This window comes from Pangasianodon hypophthalmus, chromosome 28, assembly GCF_027358585.1.
Source record: "Pangasianodon hypophthalmus isolate fPanHyp1 chromosome 28, fPanHyp1.pri, whole genome shotgun sequence".
In the NCBI taxonomy this organism is placed as follows: Eukaryota; Metazoa; Chordata; class Actinopteri; order Siluriformes; family Pangasiidae; genus Pangasianodon; species Pangasianodon hypophthalmus.
Window position 1 is genome coordinate 8,066,578 of NC_069737.1, and position 26,285 is coordinate 8,092,862.

The following is a 26,285-nucleotide window of genomic DNA, read 5'->3' on the forward strand; positions in this document are numbered from 1 at the left end:
TAATTTTTTATGTAAATATATATATATATATATATATATATATACATAAAATAACTGCATTAATAATTCTATCAGTGGAAGGTCCTCAGAAGGCTAGTAAGACAAATGTGTGTGTTGTGTGTGTGTCTTAATGAGAGTGCATATATGTTACTTACAAAACCTCCAACCCTCGAAGTGCCCGGAATGCTCCATCCTCAATACAACTGATGTGATTTTTGTCCAACTGACTGTGGAGTCGAAAGAAAATTTGGATGAAAAGGACAGAAGATAAAGGATTGACTTCAAAATGGTCAGGACAATACACTCACACACACAGACACACACAGACACACACACTTTGAGCTTTGAACAGGATCAATACACATAAACTGTTCCAATATTCAGAAAAGAACAGTGAAAGCGATGAGCAATGCAGAATGTCTCATCATCTAACACCACCTCTTTTTTCTTGTGCCTTTTAATAACAGTCATTCCCATAAGCAAGAGCTTATTATATGCGGGAACTACGCTCACTGCCTGGTGAAATCAATATCGGTATAGTCATGCTGAATAGCAAGACAGCTTTAGACCTAAATCAGTTCCCAGTGGGTCTCCATGATGGCTCAATTATGAATTATCTCATATTGATAGAGTCAGTGTATAGGCCATTAATTATCTTTGCTAGAAGGCACTTGAGACTTGAAGGTCAGAAGTTGTTATAAAATGCGTGCACTTTTACCAAACTGCATGCACTATTAACACGAAAGATAGACAGCTTTAAATTTAATATAAATAGATATTAAATCAGTGAGATGTTTAACTTACAGGTTCTTGATGTCTGTAGCTCCACGGAAGGCCTTGCGGGGAATGGCCTGGATGAAGTTCTCACTCAGGTCTCTGTTCAAACAAATTGCTATATTAATCAATGGATTCATTGCTGATGAATGCAGAAAACCCTGAAAACCTGTGAATATAATAATAAAGGTTGTAATAAATAGATTCCTGAACCCTTATTAAAAGCAATGTAATGGTAAAAAATAAAAAATATTAAAAAAAGTCCTGTATGGTGCCCCAAAGCTGTCAGTATACAAGTGCAGGCACAATGCTTTTAAGTGGTTTTTAATCTCATTTCCATCACAAACATCTACAAAGCGCCAATCCTGACTGAACCAATGTGATGTGCCTTTCATTGTGAAGGGTTGAACCCATTTAGCTTGTTCTAAAAGCCATTGATAGCACTAATTGTGAACAGTGTTAGAGAGTGCGGATGGCAAGGTGGAGCAAGACGGAGGGTAGAAGAGAGGGAACAAACCCAATGAGGCTAATTAGTGTGAGCTTTTGTTCTGAGCTTCAATGGGGAGCTCAGCACTTTCAGAGTACGGGTAGTTACCATGCCTCACACTCTCTACGACAAACAAACCAATGTACATGCTTTCCCACAGAATGGACTTTTCTCTTATTACCAACTTTTACCCAGAGCAATTACCATAATCCATGAATAATAAAACCAGTAAAATTGAGTCCAGTCGAAATGTGTGGATGTAGAAGCACCAGTTCCATTTACACTCCTTTACAAAATCCCTCGCCAGATGTATTAATCTTACAAAGTGCTTGGTCAAACTTTCAGCTAATTAATGAAAGTGATGACAATCAAGACTGTATTTTAAGACCAGCCAGGCGATTGCTGAAAAATTGTTCTCGCAAAAACAAATAGCAAATAGTCAACCAACAACAATATACAGTAGGTCTACCATTTAGAGGTATTAAGGGATATTGCCATTAGGGTTGTTACAGTTTCATGGTTAGTCTTGGTGTATGAACACACACTCATCTGTTACCTCACTGTTGACTTTACAGATTAAAATGCATTTCCATCTACCTGTTCTGTCTTTTTTTGCGTGATTATGTTCCTTACTCCTCTCAGTCTCACCCTCTTTGTGTCCAGCTGTGACTCCGCAAAAATGTGTACAAAAAAATTGCTAATACTCCCCCCCCCCCCCCCCTTTTTTTTAACCACGATATTGTGTTTTTAAATGGTTAATTAATTAATTATATTTCCCAACTAGATTATCACACTGAACATTTCAAACCATAACACTCCTAATTGCCACTGTAACAATGTTTGTATAGCTGTATGTCTAGGTTATTATAACACACCATGTTGTATTGCATTATAAAAAGGATGCCTGTACAAATGAATGGTTCAAAAGGTGATGCTGTACAACGTGTGGCTTTGGATAAACAAACCAGGAGACATCCAATTATCTTAATGATCTAACATTCTTCCTTTAGAAATTCCAACTTCAGTGACTGTCGTTCAGCAAAGAAAATAATCATTTCACAATAACAATAACAAAGATAATGTAGTTTTGATACGTAGCTGAGGGAAATACATAATTTACCGATTGTACATGAGCATTAATGCAAAAGCAGACTGCTATCCCACCAATGGAGTTATTCGCCTGGTATCTGATATCCTGTTGTGCTGATAATTGGCTTGACATGACATTTCTTTTTTCACACATCACTGATGTTTGACTGTTAATTGCCCTCTGTTATCTGTCCAAGAAAGAACAGAGAACAAAAGCGACCTGATGTTCAACACAGAATCACAACAAAGCCTTATGCATAAAGCAGAAGGAAAAAAAGGCCGGCTGTAATTTGCTCCTGATATTACTTTAGTTCAGTTTTTTTAAATATTGTTTATAGTCTGTACGACAGGATAAAACAAAGTGTAAATTGTTAAAAAAAACAAAAAAAAAAAACAACTGCCGAGTGAAAAACAAAGACTGACAAGCTGCAAATCAGCATTGTAAATCCTGTTAGTACGCGCTAACATGATTGGTGAACTCCTCCAAGGCTTTAGAGAGCCACGATCGTGTTAGTTTGAGTGGATTACGAACTGGTGTTAGGCAGGGGGCTAATTGTAAGGCTTGGAACAAGATAATGAGAACGCATGAAGAAGACAAATGTGGCTTCTTTCTTTCTTTAGTGATTTTACAACACACACACTTTCTTTCTCTCTCTCTCTCTCTCTCTGTCCATGTGTAATAGAATAATTATTGAAGCCAGGCTTGGTGGAACTTCAGGGAAGGACTTTGGAGAGAAGTTTTAAATGGAGGATGTGGGAATGAAGAAGGGATGGCTGAGTTTGGAAAATGTTAGGAAGAACTGCTAACATTGCTTACAGAAGCTTTAAATTTAGTGGCTTTAAATACATATATTTAAAAAGGACAAGAGGTAGTGCTATGGGTTAAGCATGATTTAGCATAGTTAGTGGTGGGTGTTTTGCTGCAGTGATGATTCACTGACTATATTAGTGTTAAGCTGTGAGAGTCAGCAAACCAAAGGATGATGGTTAAGTATATATATATATATGTCTCCACGTGACATTATGATGAGTAAATGACTAAATACGTTCCCGTAAAGTGCCATATTCGTAGAAAGTCTGAATAAGAATGTTAATCATTAACCCTCAGGAATGTCAAGAACAGGATTGCAGATACCTATCTGGGAAATAGCTGAAAACTAATTTTTGTAAAACTATATTAGTATGATTTATGTATGCGATTATTTGAATGTGGTGCTGAGTTCAGAGGAATAAAGTTCATTTAAGGCTGCTTTAAACTGCTCCTGTTTTTTAGTCGACCTGTAACTGACCCTGCTGAAACTTGTGATCTGCTTTTTTGTAGGAGCCAGGGAACCACAGCACAGCTAGAAGCAAAAACAAAGTTATCTCACAAGAACGAGAAAAAAAAAAAAGATTCGAGGACTGGTTCTTTTTCTCCCACTTTTCAGTATCCAGAATTTGAACAGATAAGACAGGTGGGAGAGCTTTTTCTTATACGCACCCACGCTGTCTTCCAAAACATTGTAGAAACGCAGTTGTTGCATTTACCATTTTTATCATTTTTTATTCAGGCTTTTAGCTAAAGTCTGCATTGTACTGTATGTGTGCATGTAATGGTTTTATAACTGCTTTTATGTCATGCCTTATTCAATGCTTTGTCTCTTTTTTTTTCCTTATTTTACTATCGCTTTTATTTATTTATTTTTTTTTTTTAAATATAATTTTATATTTTAATATAATAATTTTCTAACACAGGCCAATAGATATTCTCATCTTCTGCTTGCCTTATTGAAGTGTACAGTACATATTCTGTTTTCAAAATTTGGTGCCTGGATTCTGCTTTAATGGTCCAGCTGGCATGTCCAAAGGTTGAAGTGGTGGCCTGTGGCCACAAACCAAGCAGAACTAATTGGAGCTGGGAGCCACGTTTGCCATGACAGACTCAAGGCCTTATTGGTTATCAGATCCCCCAGTTATAGAGGGTGGAAACAGACAGCGTTAAGTTACAGTTACAGTGATAACACCAGTAGATGCCATGTGGAACTGTCTGAAAACACACACACACATATAAGATCTCTGTAAACTCAATTATCTGATGCAATTTGTAAAATCAACCCTTCCCCCTAAAGAAAGACTAGAAAAACTTTGTAAGAATAATTCCTGTACTGATTATTTCTGAATTTTATCTGGTGTATAACACTACACAGAAAAAGTCGCTGAGCCTAAACTTCAGACAGTACACACAGTTCCAAATATAGGTGAGCCTAATTATCTTATGCGGCAGTAAAACTAAGTCACAGCACGGAGCACTTTGTGCTTTTCCACCCTCTTGCAACTGCTGTTTGATTACAGGTATGTTTATGTGAAAGTGAGAAATCAAGAGCTGTTCTAAAATTTCCTCATTGGGAACACAGGGCATTGCACGCTTTAGGGAAAAAGGTGATACCTATAATGTTTTTTATGCAATATGACCTGTTATCATCTTTGTAGTCCATTCCATTGGAGCATCTGTGATGAAGTCAGTGCACATTTATTAATTAGGAAATCTGAAATTATGGGATGCTTCTAAAGTGTTTTATCACTTCTGAGACAAGCATAAATTAATACAGACTTTTGTAATAATAAATAAATACATATATATACAGATATATATACACTGACATGAATGCCAGGACCCGAGGTTTCTCAGCAGAACGTTGCATTGCCCAGATTCTGCCTCTTCCCCAGGTAAGCGATGCACACACACACGGCCATCCACGTGATGTAAAAGAAAACATGATTCATCAGACCAGGCCACCTTCTTCCATTGCTCCATGGTCCAGTTCTGATGCTCGTATGCCCATTGTAGGCACTTTCGATGGTGGATGGGGTCAGCATGGGCACTCTGACTGGTCTGTGGCTACACAGCTCCATACACAGCAAGCTGTGATGCAAATGTGTGTACTGACACCTTTCTACTTTAGCCAGCATTAACTTTATCAGCAATTTGTGCTACAGTGGTTCTTCTGTGGGATCAGACCAGACGGGCTAGCCTTCACTCCCCATGCGCGTCAATGAGCCTTGGGTGCCCATGACCATGTCACCGGTTCACCGGTTGTCTTTCCTTGGCCTACTTTTGGTAGGTACTAACCACTGCATACCAGGAACACCCCACAAGACCTGCCGTATTGGAGATGCTCTGACCCAGTCATCTAGCCATCACAATTTGGCCCATGTCAAAGTGATTCAGATCCTATATATATATATATATATATATATATATATATATATATATATATATATATATATATATATACATATATACATATAGTGTAAAACCCACTGCTTCTACTTAATCCCACTCAGGAAATGTACTTATAATGGGAAGGAAATTCTAAACCAACATGCTTATAGTAAAGAACACTCTAAACAAAGTGAGCTTTACAGACCCTCCGTTAATGACCTGTCGTCATAATTATAGCATGTTTCGCAACCGTACTTGAATCTTTCACTTCTAGATTAGGAAAGTCATTTTGTGGAAGACCTCTCGTTGATCCACATCATTAAGTGTAGATCACAACACAAGTCTAAGATATGTTTTCATGTCTTCCTCGCCAGACGCCATAGTCTACATTAGGGATCAGTAATGAATCAGTAACCATTGGTTACTTATCCACAATATTTATTATGCTGTCTGCAGCAGTTAAGGATGATGTGAAAACATCAAAGCCTGTGAAATTGTTATGCTGCTAAGCTGCTCTTGCAAACACATTGTAGGTGGGAAATTTAGTTAACACAATGGAGAGGATTCTTGTTGGAGTCACTGCCTCAACAGCTCTCAGGTGTTACACACAGTTATTGTAATTTTGAACTTTGTAAGACAACTGTTTAAGACTATAATCAGTCGTTACAGTTACAGTTGCAGTTGCAGTAACAAGCATGATGAATGGCACACCTAATTAAACTAACTCTATAGTTAAAACAGAAAAATCAAATACAGGTAGAGAATAAAAGTGAGGAATGACAGCGTCTTTGTAAAGTAACCTATAATTGTGCCGAACAATCAGTGCAGGGTTTCTCTAGTGTGTGATATAGACATATCTTCTTTCTGTTTTTTGAGCCATTACCACAGATACTGCATTTTGTATGGTTTACCAGTAATCGTCTCCCAGTTACACAGACCATCTTTCATCATTCTCCATTAGGCTACTTTCCTCTATCTATCTACTACTCACCTCTTTATCTTTCACTCTCCACATACCTGCCTCTCTCTTTCTCATTCCACAAAGGAAAGCAAATAACCCAATTATCTCAGGAAACGCTGTGCAATTTAGCTCTAGTCTGACTTTGTTCTGGCGTGCCATTTGCAGTGCTTTAAGCCGATATAAAAGCATCCATTGCTTTTAAAGACCTGAGTGTCTTATAAATAGGGATGTTAGAGGAATAAAACCATTTCTCTCCACACAATCTCTCATTCTGCCTGCTGCTGAAATCAAATAGCAACATGCATTTGTCTACTAGAAAATTATTAATAAATGTTATATCATCATTCTTTGTATACTTATATGATGGAATGTTTCAATCTGATCTGAGCTGAATGGCAGCAGAAGATGAAAATAAGGATAGGAAGATAAGATAAAGAGTGCTGATCTGATGATGCATGGCTTCTGTTTGAACAGTGGCTTGTAATTAGTTAGTCATTACTTGCCCAAATGAGGTGTGGAAAGCTGTTAATAGAACGACAGGGTCCAACAAACTCTTACAGAGCCCCCCTTTATCTGCTTCATCAAACACCAAAATTGCATAGAAACAAATAGGAAGGCAGAAACAGACTCTATATTGTGAATGAATGAGGCCAGAAGTGATACAGCCTACAGCATTGCTGAGTTTTCCCCCATCCTATGCAAAGCATTCAGCTGGTACAATTTGGTAAGGGTTAATGTCGTTTATACTCTTTAGTCACTTGACTAGATACTCATGCAAATGTCTTTGCCTGTAAGAAACCTCAGCACTTCCAGAGCCATGAGTTGTTCGATTTGTAGGGCTTCAGTTACAAATTCTCCCAGAAAGAGAGTAAGTATTGTATCTTTAAGGTAAATGTTTGGGTTAGTGTTGGCTGTTAACCAAATTTCGAAGTCGAGATAGGGGAGTGCAGAGTAAAAACTAATGCTGTGGAACGTAACCATAAACTGTGTAACCTCCAGGATTTGAGTGAGAAAACCCACCAAGAAGAAAAGGTTGTTAGCAGGAGAAACACTGACTGCAGATCTCTCCAAGAATCAATAAATACTTCAGCATTTTGACAGCAAGCTTTCTGATGCACTCTAACTCTCTAATAATGAGCCAATAAGGAATGCTCAGAGCACTGCACACCATCCATCTTCCTGTGCAATGACACATCCACATCCGTCGCTCCTATAAAATCAGCCTGCCTGAAAAGCGAATGTTAGGGCATGACAAATTACTTTTTGCTTCTTTCTCTCTGCTTCTCTCTGGAGAAGGAGAAAGTGCTTAAGAAGTGTTGAATTGAGAAAAAGAGAGAAAAAAAGAGGTTTAGGTGTGGAAGGCAGAAGTTGAGGAGAAAATGATGGATGGCTGTAAGCGCAGCAAGATGAAAAGATAGAGAAGGTGTTAAAGATGAAGGATTAGAAGGAAGACCTCAAAGATTTTTTAGGGGGACCGCAAAAAAAAGGAGGATGGAATCCTGCGACAGCTCTAGATCTCAAGTTTGGGATGTGTGTGGTCTAAGGAACCTCAAAGCTAAACCCTTACACTCCTTGGCGGGGTTATAGGAGGAGATATGTATATGTGTGGATCATAATTCTCTCCACCATAAGGCCCCATTATTGCCCATCATTATTCTGTTATTTCAAGACAAGCAAGTAGTACTAAGATCACAGCAACTGGTCTTTCACCAAAGCTCTGCCATTGGAAGTAAGCACTACAGATGGTCCTAATTCATTCAAGCCATCCCTCCATCACTTAAACCCACACAATACAGTGAATGTCTGTGGAAAGCTGATGAAATATGGCATTACAGATTAGAGAATTGCAAGCAAGAAACGCTCCAAGTCTTCAAAGACATTTGCTTCTGCATTCCTGTCTCATAAACTCTCCCGCACGTGATGCATGTGATGAATGAAAAATAGTTGGGTCAGTTAGCATTATCAAAATAAGTTTACCTTAATCAGCCTTGACTACATCTTATATTTCATAATTCATTTCTTTCACAGGTTAGGCTTTACTAACTACTAAAAACATACTTCACGTATACTGTATATACTGTGTATTGTATACTCAATATACAAGGGTGAGGCAAATAAAAGGCTTATTTTTTAAATTTTGCATTGTTTATTGCAAACTGGTGTCATGAAAGTGTACCATTTTTCAACATAATCTCCATTTCATTCAAAGCAAGTGTTCCATTGCTTAATGAATGACTCTGGATTCCTCTAGAAAGAAATTCTACTGGTTGCGTCTGCAGCCCCTGAAATGAAGGTTTTCATTTGATTCACTCTCATACTAGCTTTCACTCTTGAGGAAAAAAAGATTTCCTCAAATATCAAATGAGGAGAAAAAACCCTTCCCTTAAAGTTTCTATGTAGAACTTGATAGAAAGTTACAATTCTTAACCATCCTAAGATCACTTGAAGAACCTTTTTTTTTTTTCATAGAAAGTACAAATACATATTGTGGACTGAATGGGTATACTATAAGGTGTTTTTCCATGGCACATTCAGTAACCAAGAATGGCTCCAGGTATCAAAAACTATACAAACTACAACCTTTGGTACTGGACTGATGGCCAGTGGGGGAAAAAAGGTTTTCTGCTGCCAAAAGTTCTGGTACTTCAAGCAGAAAAAGACCCTATAAAGTACACTCTTAGAAGAAAGGTTAAGTCATGTCTCTCAGTGAAAACACTACAACAGTGTCTCCTATCAAAGGGTGTTTACCTTCAGGAGTAGATCACCTTCAGCAAGCTAAAGATCCTTCAGTATCCTTCTAAGAGGGTAAAGTTGTGTGAGATTATTCTCTCTAAAGTGACTGATGAGTTTAAATGAGTGTAAACAGTTGCAGATTTTGTTGTTGTTATTGGGTTTTTGGAGCTTGAAAAGCAAGAAGAAAGTCCATAACTCAAAAAAAAAAAAAAAAGTACATCAATGTGCATGCCACATTTTAAAACTAACTCAAGGTTGGGGCATTCAGTTGCAGTAAAGCATCCGGATTTGCATGTCATCCAAGCCAACATACTTCATTTATTTATTTGAATTTGTGAGCAGGCAGCAGGAAAGAACTCATTAAGCTGAATTATCTTGCTTTGGGCCAGAGTCTGGAGGGAAGGGGCACTGAACTCGCTAGGCCCTCAGATTCACTTTTATCTGGGTCAGCTCTCAGAGGTGATGTACATAAACTAAAGTTACCCATATATAACATCTTGCACGATCTTGCTTGTCACATGAATACAAAGGAAGGTGTCTGGAACCACTTCAATATGCACCATTTGCCTCTGCCATCTAAAAGAAACTAGAGAAAATATCACACTGTTACATCTGTATATATAACATATTCAGCTTTTTTTCTTTTTTCTACCATTGTTCTCTCATGTCATTCCTACTACCCTAATTACTGTTGCACTGCCAAAAATATCCCACTTGACTGGAGGTGTTGGCTCAATTAGCGAATCTCAGTGGTGTAAAAGTCTTTAAATACACCCTACTGACTTCCAGCTGAAAAACAGAGATTGGCAGTCAGGAGACAAAAGTTGACAAATAGAATTGACTAAGCTCGAGTTACATTGATTGATTTGTCTCAGGATACAAGTGTGTGTGTGTGTGTTGGGGGGGGTTCTGTGAATGTGAATATACAGACTTGATGTAGAGGATACCTACCAGAAACTGAGTGAGAGTAAAAGTAAGAGAAAGAGGAATAGGGAGGGCGAGAAAGAGAAATGGCCGAATGGAGAGGTGTAACTGTAGTGCAGACTAATAGCCCATTACCCCATTAGAGCACTTTAGTGCTTGGCCAAGTTTAGCTCCTATTTGTGGCCACATAGTGCAGCTGAGAAACATTTCCGTCAGTTTGTCTGAAACTAAATGGCATCAGCACGTCCATTACTGAACCACTAGAGAAAGCTATAATTCCTGCAATAACTTGTTAAACTCTAAGAATAGCCATCCAAAAAAGGTGTATTTTGCACAAGCTAATTCTACCTGAAGGAGATGCCAGGAGATTGGAGGAAGTACTCAACATTACCCAGTAAAGAAAAACTTATTTCAGTCCATCCATGTGCACATACACATAAACCCAGAATCCTAATCTCTGCCACATCAATGAAAACTATGCCATCTATCTAATACCACTTTAATTACAGAACAATCAGAATTTCTGTAAACCCGTATGTAATTACCAACTCATTTCATACTACATGAAGGTAAGTAAGAAGGTAAGTATGTGAAAGGTAAGTATATAAGTCTAATGAAGGTAGTTATCTTTTTGGTAACGTTGCATAAAAAAACCATACAGATACAAAACTAAACGTGTATTGCTACCGTACTGGGAACAGTCATAAAAGCATCTTATACGCCTTCCTCTAAATCACCTTCAACACACACTACTCTGCCAATACCAATGGAGTGTGTCATTTATAAAGCTAAAGCTCTGAATCCCTATTGATTTTGTTATAATTAAGACCCAGGTTGCAACTTACAATCAATTTTGCAGCTTTGGACTGAACAGTAACATAAAGTCAACAGTCTGAGTGCTCAGGTGGTTTTCATTCTTCTAGGCGAAGCAACGTTCGGCTTTTGTGCTCAGTTGTGATCGATGGCCATGGTAAGAATAGGCTTTGACTAAACAAAAGGAGGTGGAAGGCAATCACAGGACTCGCTCATCTCTTTCTAACTCTTTATCTACTTTTCTCACTCAGTTTTGACCACTTTCTTTCAATACCTGGCTCACGTGTTCTTTCTCTTGGTCAGATAATCATCTCCACATTAATGGAGTTTCCAGTTGCAATACCCATTCTCGCTGCCAATAATAGTGTGACAAATGATGCTCTTTTAATTAAGCTAACAGTTTGGCCTCTGCAAAAGTCAGCTGTGTAAATCTATGCATGTGCTGGGGTCACAGCTTGAAAGATAATGATCACTTTTATTGATCATCAGCAGCACTGGAAATTCACCTTGTACTCCATTACCCATTCTGAACTGAGCCCAAATGTGTAGATGCACGATTGAGCCAAAATTGTTTTTTCTTCTTTGTTTTCACTTACCAAATTCCATAATCCTTCCCTTCCTCCTCATGTCCTACATGGGTAAATAAATGTTGGGGGGAGCCTTTGCCATTCCAATGGCCTTCAAGTAGGAGGCAAGAGGAGGAATAACTAACACCTAAAAACAATAAAAGATTTGAGGCATAATGTAGTGTCTATAAATCACACAGTCACATATACACCCAGTCTCCAAAACCAATGTCTCCTTATCTCTGGAGTGCACACACTCTACCCAAACCTACACATACACTGTGTATGTTGTGTTCAGTTAGAATGATCAATCTCTATCCATTCATCAAACATATCAGGGTCTGGGAAATAAGTGCCAGCTTCGATCAAAGTGTAGGCTTTTTATACACTGACTCATCACTCACTCACTGTTCTGTGACACCTAATGTGACTCCTGGCACAGTTTCTTACATTTTTTTACATTCTTACATTTTAGTAACACGATACACAAAGCTTGACTTTGAAGAACTAGCAAAAAACCATGAATGTTTGAAGACTGCCTTGTTGAAAAATTGCCATCAAACACCACAGTATCTGTATCAACAATGCCATGTCATTTTGGCATGAAATTTAGTGAAGAAGTATGATTGGGATGTAGCCAAACACACTAGACTGAGTATCATTTTTACTTCCCTGTGAATATTTTTAAGTGATCTGCTTATAATTTAAACACTCCGCTAAGCTATTTTTGTAAGCAGGGATTCTCCTTCACTGACTAACATGGGGAGAACAGCACATCTCTCTCACCAGCAGCCTCCGACCCTGATTCAATGTGTGTTGATGCTTGATGGCATCAGACAGATGTCTGCTGTGTCAGTCCCTAAAAGTACTAATGTAGGATTCATATCTAGGATCATATGTGGAATTTTTTCATAGTGATATAGTACATGATCTGTGCTGTGGAGTGTTATGTAAAAATAACCGGGGTGAACAGAGAAGAAAAGCCAAACAAGGAAAAGAAAAAAGAGAAGACTGCATATTTATTCATTGATGGCAATATGATACCCTTCATCTTTAAACCAGTAACACACATTACAATGGGCAAATGTTTGTTAAAGTTCAAAGTATACTAAAGAAAAAGTGTATGTTCATGTGTGGCTTCTAGAAAAAAAACAGCATGGAGGAAAAACCATGCCATGCCAACACTGTATGTGATATTCTAAATTATATTGCTGTATTTACTGTGCATAATACAAATGCAGTACTTTCAGAACACACTCTTGCTGTCCATTAATACTACCATATAAGACTACCATACTACCACTTTGAAATTCTGGTCCATGTTGACATGATTGCATCACGAAATTGTTGCACATTGATGCTGCAAATCTCCCGCTCTACCACATCCCAAAGATACCAAAGGTGCCCTCTTGGATCTGGTGACAGGGAAGGCCATTGCATTACACAGAACACATTGTCATGTTAATGGACCCAGTTTGTGACAACTTGTGCATTGTGAAATGTCACATTTTCATGCTGTAAGCAGCCATTATAAGACAGGTAAATTGTGGCCATAAAGGGATGCATGTGCTCAGCAGCAATACTCATTCAAACGGTGTGGCATACAAACAATGGTCGATTGGTATTCGATGCCAAAAAACATTCCCCACCACCACCAGCCTGCACTGTTGGGTCCATGGATTCATCCGTTGGATGCCAAATTCTAACCTTACCAGCAGAAATAAAGATTCATCAGACTAGGTGACATTTTTCCATGCTTCAGCTGGTCCAGTTTAGATGACCCTTTGCCCACTGTATTCTCAGATTCCTGTTCTTGGCTGACAGGATTAGAACCCGATGTGGTCTTCTGCTGTTGTAGACCATCTGTCTCAAATGTAACTAGCATTGTCCCTTGGTGCAGTGGATCCTGGGAATCATCTCTCACCAAAGGAAACTGCAACCCAGTACTGATAGGTGACATTAGACTAACAAAGCAGTAATATAAAAGTGGCATATTCAAGACTGTCTCAGGGAAACAGAAAAGGTCTTAAAGGCGCTACCTAGCAATACATACAGGCCCATCACAAAGTGCTATAATACAGAATGTCTGGAGGCTCTCTGAATCAATAAAGATTCCAAGCCAGAGGTGCCTCAAGTCAAATTGCTGAGGTGGAGGTTGCTAGGAGACCAAAGGTACCCAGCTGGAGCTGTGACTAAGCCATTGGGGGAGTGTGTATGTGTGTCTGTGTGTATATTGGGGGGGTAGGAACAATAGGATTTGGTCCCAGCTGTGCAGCAGTGGGAAGAGAGCTGCAGGGCAGCAATGGGGGGCGCAGGGCAACAATAGCTGGTCTCTCATATTTACTTTGTTCTCCAGAGGTCATAAATCCGTCTCTCACTCGCTTTGCTCTAGCATTCTCCATCATCACCATCTCGAAAAGACGGGTAAGGGCGAGAAAGGCAAACTTCCCCTCCAGACAAACAAAACCTCTGTCTCTTTCAGCAAAAGGAGAAAGCAAGGAGGTCAAACTCAACTACTCTCCCACATATATGGCATATTTGCATTTGTGCAAAGCTGTGTTTAAAAAAAAAACTTCAGGAGAGTAGCAAAAGTGAAAAGGAATGTTTAATTAGATCACTCTGTAGTCAAATCAACCTTATACTATGAACATACAGACTACAGAGAAGGCAATTGAACAAAAATCATCAGCTGATTCTGATTATAAGTATGCAACTATCTTGTAAGGTATTTTAGGTTAAAAAAGAGCCATTTAGCAAAACTGGTACATTGTATAACCCAAACTAATGGCTTTTTTCCATCTAATAACTGTTTTCCTGCCACTATATGATGCGGTAGTATTGCTGCTAATATACTAGCACAATAAAAATGGGTAAAACTTGTGTTGTATGCAGGCTACAGATTTCTTGCCAGTGGTAAGACCCAGCCACTATCTGAACCCTGTCTCCACATATATACACACCTTCTCAGTACATAATTACACTTTCTCCTCCCCTCCTTCTGGCTAGGAATTCCACAATCAAGCACTCTATAAAAAAAGAGAGAGTGATGAAAACTTTCGGCAAGGAAACCACTTTTAAGGGCAGCACAGGCAGGGATATTACAGTCAAGGCAGGGCTAATTATGTTTACTAGGTTTTTACATGGCCTTAACTGAGATCTGTGGGTCACCACTATTTTAATACACACACGAGGCTAGGCATCCCTCAGTGGTGCTACAGAAATGTGTGTGAAGACAGACATGTGCCCTCTTTTCTTAATTGACTTCCTTTCTGACCACTGCCCCCTTTTCTCATTTTGGAGACCATTAGGCAGGTTTCTTATTTTTGGCAGGGGGTTGGAAATGACAGTTGAAAGGGAATAAGTGTTGTCACGGTTAATGAACTCCTGGAGCAGCAACAATCGGAGGGGTACTCTCAAGCCCCAGGGCCAGAAAGCAGTTCCTGGACTCCAGCAACATTTAGCTCAAAGAGAGGTAATGTCACAAATGTACTTTTTTTAGTCCTCTATCCAGACATGGGGGTGGGAGTCTATATTGTGCTAACCATGAAATTCTAATTTTAAGTTCTAACACTAAAAAAAAAACCCAGACTATCTTCTAAAGAGGTTCATTTTTGTTTATCAGAGACTACTTCAAAAACAAATTACATCTACATCAGTTCTAAAATATTCAAATTGCAGCCATAATAAATGACAGAACTTAGTCTTCACATATAAGGATTGTGTAGGAAATAAATGACTAATAACTCCTCTAATGCTTTAACCCTTTTCCTTTGTATATGCATCCACAATTACCTATCTGAAGCTTCAGGAAAAAGATGTTAAGAAAGCTTTGGGGAATGTATATACCTTCATGATTTCCTTGGGGGATCACTTGCAAGCAAGGATGCAGGAAGTAGGGGTGCTGAGGGTGCTACAGTACCCCAGACTTTCAGGATTCCTTTAACTGCAACTGCAACTTCTAGTAATAATAATAATGATAATAATAATAATAAAAAGAAGAAGTAGAAGTAGAAGAAGAAGAAGAAAAAGAAAAATGAACAGGTTTTGAATTTGTATGTCCAAGATAGTAATCCTATACCACAGTGATTTGCCAAAGATTACATTTTTTTTTTTATTTATTAATGAATGACACATTGCACTTTTTAATGTTGGTGAATGTCTGCAAGACTCTTAAGGACAGAGGAGGTTTTTTTTGTCTCATTAACTTGAGACAAAAACAATAAACTATCATCTATGTTACAGTTGTAACTATTGTCAGAACCATGCTGCTATAGAAAATTAATCAACACCTTTTGATTCAAGTGTTTAACCACAATTGACCCCTTGAAGGCCTTCCCAATGTCAGCCTAGCTTATTTGCAAGTGACTATCCACTGAGTCTGGCACATAAACTCAGGTGAACCCCAGTGGTTGCTTTAACCATAAATAGATCAGTGAGCCCTTTGTCAAGGTTTAGTCCATTTCTGTGCATGTGTGGGTGGGTGTACATAAATTTGTCTTAAGTATGTGTGGGCTGAGCGAAGGTAAAGCAGCTCATTTTATGGCCCGACGGCTTAACTGGATGCCAACACCGTGTGGCCTGGGCAGCACAGGGACCCTCTGGAGTTGTGTGTCATTTCACAAGGCTGGCATTTCCAGAAGAAGTAACTGCCAGAGCAGGGGTGCATGAAATTAAAGCCCACAACCACAGAATGGTAGGCGGGGGTAGTGGTGGTGTTGGGACAAAGACTAATAAAGATACAAGCCTGAGACTATGGGACACCATGGAGGCACAGGTCTGTAAAATGAGAAAGCCACATGAAATACTGCATGCCTGGAACATCACTGCTTATTGGCTACACCCCCCAAAAAGAAAAAAAATATATTAGAATGTAGACAGGCTGACATCATTGTTTCAAAGGGGATTTGGGATAATAAGAAAAAATAGCTTTCACCAGAGTAATGCACAGGGCTTTTCCTGCAGATGGTAAAATCAAAACAGCATGCATGGAGTACTATTTAAGCAGCTGCATCCACATTTAACTTGGACTTTCTAAGGATATACAGCATCAGTATTGTCTCCAGTGTATAGGTAGCGTTCAGGCTTACCAACATTTGGTAATGGTATTCTTTAGGATCGCTGTACATCATGTCCCTGTGTCCAGACCTCATTTCACAACTTTTATGTTTCTAAAGAGCTCACCGATTTACTAAATCTTACAGGTTAGAGAGAGGCCAAACCATATGGCAATTGCAAGGATGACTTGACCTCAGCTTTGTCCAGAAGCTGTGATACATATCCCAGATGGGGAGGATGCATCAGTTAACTTCAGGGATAGAGGGGATAAGGAATTGTGTAGGGAGGGACCCAACAAAAAAGTTAGGATTTGACACTAAGAAAAAAGATGTTGGGGGTTGGGAACTACCAGACAACTAATTGATCCTGTCATTGGAAGGTTCTGGGGCCTTGAGGGGGATATCTGTTTTTCTAGACAGATATTTACAACCCCATGGCTCAGTGCAAAAGGCAATTTTCCCCTTCTGGAAGCTTGACGTTGCTGTGTGGACAGAGGTGTTTACTGAGAAAATAGCAATGCCTAGGAGGTGGCAAGAACTCTATTGAAGATTCCTGGTGGACATCTTCTTCAGGCTTCAAACACACATTAAGCACTCCACCTCTAAGCATCGCCAAGCAAACAGAGCTTCAGGCAGACACAAGAATGACCATTCCATCTAGAGGCCACTGACACGAATGAGAATGACATTTCAACCAGGGGGCAAGAGGTGACAGATCAGAATGGAGATTACCACTTCCCTTTTGCTACGGCTGTTTGTGCCGTTCCGCCCCCATTCCTTAGTGGGAATCCTGTCTGTGTACTCTGAGACACAATAGAACACTGCACTAAATTCTGTGACCTGCCCTTATTTCATAATCCAAAAATGGTAGCATAGTAGCTTTGCAAGCCCCAGCATGACAGGTTGGGAAAAAAAGCCACTGAAGACAGTAAGAGAAAGGAACATTTTGTCAAAGGCAAAAAAAAAAAATGGAAGAGGAAATGGGTTTAAGCAGAGGTGTCATGGAGTAGGCTGTTGGTGGGAGGCTTGGTGGGAGGCTTGGTGGGGGGGTAGTATGCAGGAGCGAGTCAGGGAGTGACGTGCAAGTCAGGAATGCCTTTGTTACTCCGGGCTAATATTTGTGCTCGGATTTAGCTTTTTTTTCCCTTCTGCACTTGCTGTTTGCAAAAAGGAATGAAAAGACAGATCGCTGATGAGTTACCTAGCAGCACGGGGCCACAGAGAAGAGAGAATGAAGAAGAGAAAGAGTAGAAGTTCCTATAGGAAAATATGCTTATTATTCTAAATACGAGTCCCCCTATCATTCCTATCCTTCTACCACAAAGAGTGAAAGGAGGGAAAGGCTCACTAAACACACACAACAGAGAGAGAGATTGATTTTGGGATGTAAGTTAAAACTCATTACAGTCATCCTATGACCTCTCTTCTAAGACAGCCTTTGATACATTATGTAGCCAAAAGTATGTGGACACCTGATCATACCACTTATATGTGTTTTTTGAACATCTCAGTTGCAGATTTAGTTCCCCCTTTGCTGGTGTAATAATCTCCACTCTTCTGGAAAGACTTTCTACTAGATTTTGGAGTATGGCTGTGGGGATTTGCCTATTCAGCCACAAGAGCATTTGTGAGGTCAGGTACTGAGGTTGGGTGCAGTCAGGATTCCAGTTCATCCCAAAGGTGTTCAGTGGGGTTGAGGTCAGGGATCTATGCAGGCCACTTCCACTCCAACCTTGGCAAAACATGTCTTCTTTCTTCTTCTTTGTGCACAGGAGCATTGCCATGCTAGAACAGGTTTGGGCCCCTTAGTTCCAGTGAAGGGAAACTGTAATGCTACAACATGCAAAGACATCCTATACAATTGTGTACTTCCAACTTTGTGGCAACAGATTGGTTAAGGCCCTACATATGGGTGTGATGGTCAGGTGTCCACAAATTCATGTAGGGTAGAGTGCCACTAGAATGAAGGTAAACAGTAATCCCACCATCTGTGTTGCTGCACAAATACAACCAATCACTAACAGCCGTAATCCAGACTGGCCTTGGCATTTAGCACTCACATGCCAACAGACAATGTAACAGCGAACCCTGTATTTTAAAGCCAATTATCTGAACATCCAAGACCACTTCTGGGCTCTGAAATGCAGTCACAGTCATTAAAAGCACCAACAAAGGCCTTGTTTTCCACAGTGTCATGTTCCTTTTAATGAGGCAAACAGGGTCGTAGTGGGTTATGTTTCTTACGATGGAACAATAAACACAATGTTTATTTCCACAATGATCAATGCCACCTTACTGTTTATGTGATCGTAAAAGCTATAGCTGATAGAGTAACTTGTGTGTTTTTTTTTTGTAATTTCTCCTTGATAAATGTGCTATTTTATTCTATTATATTTTAACAAGTGGAAGGACATCGAAAACTAGTTATCTTCTCAGAAGGTGCTTCATTTAATTTGAACTCAAGGGATTATTCATCTGAAAGTGGCACCATGAAAAAGAGCAGCAACCTCCATGCAGCTGTCTTCCAGCTGCTTTAAATTAGCTCAAGTATAAACACTTTCAGTATGCACTGAAACCCAAAAGCCATTAAAGCGAATAATTCCAATAAAACGTATAAGCCAAATGCGTTGCTTAATAATGCTTTTTTTTTTTTTTAACTTGACCTCTGAATTTATTCATAGCATTTTTCATAAAGCTTAATAATGCAGTTTCAGTTATCTGAATCCTGGCTCCCTAACATGGCACAGCACAATGTGTGATTGCACCCAGGCAAAAAAGATAACTGACTGAAGTCAACAGGACCCCAGCTGTCTGTCTGTACTCACAACAGGGATTTCTACCATCTTTGTCTCCGTTTCACTACATCTCAGTGGCTCTTTCCTGGGCTTCGCTAGTGTGCCAGCTCAGGGAACGTGGACAAGGGCAAGGAGCAGACTCAGTGTCTCACAGTGTCTTGTTTTCAAAGCGGTCTGCCAGCGCCTGCCAAGAGTAATGCAATACAGTAGATTTCCTTTCTTTGCTGTCTCTCTCTCTCTCTGCCTAGACCAAATTCCGTGGCCTAGTTACTCCAAAGACAAGGTAGATCCCGATTCCAAAAATTTAAGGACACTATTCCTCAGCTTGTAATTAAAAATGGTGTGGCTTGCCGTCTCGCTTTCCTGAGCCTAAAACCTCAAAGCACCAGGGGGAAATGGGATCATGGGAACAAAAGGCCGTCGGAACTTGTTCTCTCTCTCTCTCTCTCCAAGTCCTTGCCCTCTCTTTGACACCCAGATGAAATGTTTGAGCAGAGGAAGAAAAAAGCAGGGATTTATCCTGATGATTCACAATTGTTACACACTCCATGAGACTGTTAATGATACGTTAGCTAACTCATGAAGTAAATATGTCAACTGTGACTCAAAGGGATAAACTCTTTTATGTATGCAAATCCGTGTTGAGACGAGCCACAGCATGGAAGGGAATCCTCACACATGAATCTAGTTTCTACCAAAGGAAGTTTGAATAGAAACATAGTCACCTACAATTACAGATCCTTAAAAAAAAAAAAACTCTCGACACTGCACAGCAATCCTACTGGGACCTGTTCCTATTTAAGACATTTATTTATTCACAAAGAAGCTTCGGCAGCCCCCATCCATTTCTCTCTGCAGATAGGCTTCTGAGTGACAGAAACCCTAGAGTTTATTTTGCCATGCCCCAGCAATCCGCATTCCTATCTCCACATTTCAGTGCCTCATCTTTGCAGGATCGATGATGTGCTTTGCCAGACAATGTGCAGCCTATAAAAGGCCAGGCACATGGATGTGGTGGTGTATGTATTTATAAACCATTTTATTTATTATACGAGCTATTTAATTCACTGTGTGCTTAGCATGCATAAAACTCAAAATACACAGCATGAAAACCTAAAAATATAAAACACAATTATGTGTTAGATGTAGATTTTGAAATATATCCTATTAGGTAAATATCCTATAGTTGATAATCAAGGGAAATATGTTTTTTCCATATACACTAACAATCTGCACCACGAAATTAATTAAAACTTCATAAAGACTGACTCTTTTTGAAGTAGGACCATAAACAGAATATTCAGACTTCTACATTCACCTCAGAAGATCATGCTTGTCCAACTACACAGCTTTGCGATAGAGGAGTAGCGTTCGCAGTGACTAACCTACGTCCAGCATATGTGGTATTTGAGTGGCATCTGATGACATACATTTCATCCCTCGAGATACACACACAGGGTCAGCACTGATAAAATCCCTGGAAATCTGAACAGAATCAGAGCTTGAGCCACAAATTTAAGAATGTGCCCTGCAGGCAAACATCTCGTTGAGAGTGCATCACGAAGAACATATTAGGTATCGATTCACAACCACCCACTCTCTAGGAGCGAAGCACAATATCTACAATTAGGGAATAATTACATCTTAATTAAGAACAATTTAGAGACTGAGTTCATGTATCTTTTTTTATCCACTGTGTTGCAACTGCTTGATTAAATAAACACAAGTAAGACTTTTATGAGGTCTCCTCCGACGAGAGAGTTACGAGATTTTTTTTTCTTTTATGAGAGAAGTACTGTTCTTGTGAACTGCCTCTTGGCAAAACAACATAGTTAAGCTTCCTAGATTTAATCCTGTTAAAATTGATCTTATAAATAATGCAAAGAATTCACAGGCACAACGAATGCAATTGAGAACATGAGACTCCAAAATACTAGTTGTGATACTTTTTATTTCTTTTTATTTAGTGCATAAGCAACAGAGAAAGCTCTATTTTCACAATGCAAAAATACTGATGATTGGTGTGTGTGTGTGTGTGTGTGTGAGTGTGTGTGAGAGAGAGAGAGAGAGAGAGAATGAAAGCTTGAAAGGGAAGAGGAATTCTAGAAAAGCAGTTTAATAAACCATGCATTTGAATAAAAGCTTCGTTTACTCCCCCAACTCCACTATCTCCAACTCTTTTCAGCATTTTTATCTCTTTTCAGCATTCACTTGTGTACTCGGTCCCTGAGTGCTTGATGGTCCTTGAAACACTCTTGAAACACATCCTTACACTGCAAATCAGAATTTGACTGACCCTCCAGCGAGTAGTCTGGTCAGCTCAAATCAGACTTTGAGGGAGCTTTCTGTGAGATCTCCAATGGTGGAACCACAGCTGCTTTGTACTAGGCATAGGGCTATGTCACATATTTCCGTGTCGCCTGCGGTGGTCTTACTCGGCCAAGACTGACGGACCTTTGCCAGGCCTCACTGTGGGGCTCCTGCAAGAGATGAGTGGACGCCAAATAGCCTCATAAACGAGCAAGGAGGTTCTGGACACGCCTCAAGCCATTGTATCATCTTTATCACGCCTGACCCAAAACCAAATACCCAGGGCCCCCCCATCTCTTTGGCGACGTAAGCGGGGCTGCACCGTTGCCTAGCAACCAAGAACAATGAGTCCCTGGGAAAGCACACTGCTTATGCAAAAGGGCAGTTCTTTTCACTCTGCTGAGAGGAGAGGTGGCAAGGGGCACTAAGAGAGTAAGTAGGAGAGGGAGACAGAAAGAACAAGAACGGGCTAATTTCGGGAACGGGAAGATTTCCAGGCCATATTCTCTGACACAAAAAAGTTATATCATTTGCATGTATATATCCAAAGGCAGTCACTAAGAGATTTATTAGACTTATTTAGTTTTTGATTTAGATTTATGTATGATCCTAATTCAATAACTTCCAATTTTTGTTAGATATTTATGTGGTTTTTTAATATTCCTTCAAGAGTGAGGGGATTATTTCTTGTTGCTGTCCCTCAGTAAGCAGCTTGATTCAATTTGTTTAGTTAAAGGCCTTTCAACAAGTCCTATTGTACAAATGAGAACATCAACATGTTCTGCTTGAGTTTGGCTTTAGAGACAAACTAAAGCAAAAAGGGCCTCCCCACGCCACAAGACCCTATCAACATCAATGCTCCATGCTGGATGTGCATACAGACAATTTATTTCACAGAGATAGAGTTGCTTGAAGAGAAATCCACAAGCCAACATCACTCTGAGGCAAACGCTTTGGAACTCTTGGGTTTTTTTCTGATTGAGCAAAAAGCATTAACATGTAGTGAATGTCCAGAAACAGCAAAATACACTGTAGCTGATAGTTGAAATGGATCATTCATGATGAAAAACTAAAATTGACTTCTACATAAAATGCTTCAGAAAGAGATGACCAAGCAGAGTGGGGGAAAAGACAGATCTAGGCACCTATATGATATGACAAAGTAAATCATATTTTCTGTAGTTTCTATGGCAACTGAAACTACACATATCAGATGATGTGATTACAATTTTTGAAGGTGAATGAATCATTTCAGGTACGAACATACTAATCTAGACACTAAATTAAATGCATCATTTTAAATCCAAGCCGTATCATCCAGTAACGACATGTAAAAACAATAGAAATCAATTACTCAAATATTACGTCACACGCATTGGTTAGTAGCTAAGCAAGATACACTGGATACCTGGATTAAAAAGTGAGAAAACAAAGGAAGACGAAATAAAATAGATAAGCTAGTAGACACCAAGGGAGTGGCCTGGACTGATAATGATGTCTAATAGCATTATTGGGTGAAAAGCTTTTCCCAAAGCTTTTCTTTTAAGGGCGACTTTATTAACTGTCCTTTGTGTGTCCCTTGCAATAAACACATACGTATCAGCAGCTAGATGGTGAGAAAAGCCAGGACTAGATTGGAGGGGCCCTGTCTTTGATGGGAAAGACCCAGGTACAGGTAGACATACTAGCATTTTGTGAGTGTTTCTGTTTCATATCTGATCTTCTGTGAATCTTTCATCAGCCACCCACCAATGTGCGTCTCCCTAGATGCTTGGTCCTACTCAGATGGACAGCCTGAGCCATGTTTGTTTAGACATCGGCTTTACGGTTTATTGACACATTCAGTAAACGGCAAGGGGAGTGAATGACAACTCCTTTTTGTAGAAGTCTCACACATAGCAACATCCTTGCCAAACCATTTAACTTTCTCCTCTCTGAAAGTGCAGGCTTAAGAGTGTGTCTCCCTCGGATTCTTGTGCTCTACCCCCGTTTCCCTCTCTCATTCTAAAAAAAGAAAAGTAAGAAGCCAAGTGACAGCCTTACACATGAATGGTCCTAAGAGACAAATACTGCTTTAGAAGCATGATAACAATCAAAGATCAAATGAGACATGAAAAATATTCTACTTGACTATTCTAAGGGTGAAATATCATCCAAGTATCATCCTGTGTTTCTGTGCGATACCTTTTGTGCACAAGCTTCTACCTTAATTCATGCTAATTCATGACCCCACATAGTCTCACACCCCATTCAGTGCCAATTAAAAGCTGGCGGGGGTATATGTGTGCTTTCCTGTATCATCCTCACAAAGCTTATGCTGCATTCGACTAGAGGTCCTAACTCATAATTCTCGGCCTCCAACCACCAAAAACAAAGAAAGAAAACGCATCCTCAACTCGGAATTCCATCTCGGGAACTCGGGATGGTCTCCTCAACTCCAAGTCGCTCCGGGTTCAGCAAGTGATGTCAAATCAACATGGCTTCATCACAGCCGCAGCAGTAAACAGAGTAGCACTTAGATCAGTCAACATATAGACATATTAGCTATAAGTCTATAACTATGAGTATACAGTTCTCTGTTTCAAGGAGGAAAATATAAATAAAAATATATGATTCATCACAGTTAGCTGGCTAGCTTGTTGCAAACAAAAGACAAACATGGAGGCTTGAAAATGATGTCATTCCGAGTTCCGACTTCCCACTTTTGTGGTCAGTCAAATGCAACGTTATATGCCATCTCAATGACCACAGCATTTGAAGTGTAAATCTAAGTGTGTGTGTGAGAGAATGTGCCACATTCAAAGCCCCTCTCTCCTGTTATATAAGTGAATAAGTGAAGTGACTTGTGGCCAAGTATGGTGACCCATACTAGGAATTTGTGCTCTGCATTTAACCCATCCAAGTGCACACACACACTAGTGAACACACACACACACACACACACACACCAGGGGAGCAGTTTGGGGGTTCGGTGCCTTGCTCAAGGGTCTCACCTCAGTCATGGTATTGAGGGTGGAAGAGAGCGCTGGTCATTCACTCCCCCCACCTACAATCCCTGCCGGACCTGAGACTCGAACCCACGACCTTCAGGTTCACCTTCAGGTTGCATGAACCCCATACTCAGAACCATGAAACACAAGAGTGTTTACTGTATTTTTAATCCAAAGGAACAATCATTTATTGAGGTTGCAAAATAAATTTCCATAGTGTTCAAAACCAAAATGAAGTCCCTCTGATTTGGAGTTATTGTGGTACTAATTGCAAACCAACAAACGGTCAAACAAAACCAATATGAATACAATTTAAATGGTTTCTTTTTGTCAAATGTAGGTGGTTCAAACAAGCATGAATGTACTCTGAAACCTCTCCCAACCTGTATATAGAGGGATGTGTCTGCTCATGGCTACTGCTTCATGTCTCCAAACTCTGACCCAGTCAGAGGGGAGTCTCTATGATAGGATTAGCTGACTACATCATAAAGGACCAAGGCACAAAAGTGCATGCATACTGTATGTTTTGAATGGAACCCACTAAGGTTCCTCCCCATGTTGTCTGGGTAAACAGTAAGAGGGCAAGGAAATCTGTTCCTCCCCCTGCTAGTGTTATATTTTTTCCTCAACAAAGGACATTGGGAGGGTCAGGACTTCCCAGCCTATGAGGCAGCTTGTTGAAGCCTGCCTGTGTTTTCTCTCTCCCTCTCCTACTGGGAGGAAAATGAGATCAGAGCCCCACACCTCATCCCTGCAAGCTGACAGATACACTGCCAGCTTTGACACTTTGAACTGATAATCAAGACTGCCAAGCTTGCAGAGCTGAATGGTTTGCAATTAGTAGCTACACAAACTAGCTACACAAATTGAATGCCTTGGCATTACTTCAGCAATTGGACTGAAAATGTTCATTTAGAAAATGGCAAGACCAGAGGAATCATAGCTATAAACATACATGCCAAAAAGTTTGGAATGATCATGGAACATTAGAAGCTTTCTAGGAGTTGTCTGTCAGTGCGATTTATTATGTGGAATAGATTAATTTATTTTACAAAGATTGTTCTAAAAAAACGGCACATTCATCAAGTTACGCTTCAGCTCCCATGTGTTTCCATTCTATTTAACCCCTGCTGTTATGGATAAAATCGAATATTCATTATTAAATACTGTAATAAACAAATAAATAAGGATGTAATGTTATGCTGCATTTCAAGCAAACCTGCCAGACACAATGAATGTAATGGAATGAGAAAATAACTTTTAATCTTATTGGCATCTCTCCCATAACAGTGGTTTTCTTAAAACACAGAAGTCCAAATGGACAAACACTGTCAAATACAAACTGTACTGTATCAGCACAAAAGGCTTCTTGTCTTCTAGAAACATTTGAAATAATGTCATAGGTGCTAATGTTTATTTGCCAGTAAGATGTAAACCAACCATTAAGTAAAAGGCACCTCAGTCTTGGCTGATTGGAACCAGAACAAGGCACCAGTTATTCCCACTGGACTGCAAAAGGCCTCTCAACTGCTCTAGGATTCACCTGCACTCAGCGATAGCCTCCCACATAGTCCCTGCATTAGTGTT

The 26,285-nt window shown here is 39.7% G+C and overlaps 1 protein-coding gene across 4 annotated transcripts in view; it reads right to left on the reverse strand.

Moving 5' to 3' along the window:
- The window catches only part of slit1a (slit homolog 1a (Drosophila)), a 94,107-nt gene that overhangs the window by 48,705 nt on the left and 19,117 nt on the right, over window positions 1–26,285 (reverse strand). For all 4 annotated transcript variants that reach the window (XM_053231156.1, XM_053231157.1, XM_026943165.3 and 1 more), the window contains exons 5-6: window positions 805–876; window positions 156–227 (exon numbers count right to left, since the gene is read on the reverse strand). In XM_053231156.1, the coding sequence (XP_053087131.1) occupies window positions 156–227; window positions 805–876 (144 nt within the window). The remainder of the gene's footprint in view (window positions 1–155; window positions 228–804; window positions 877–26,285) is intronic.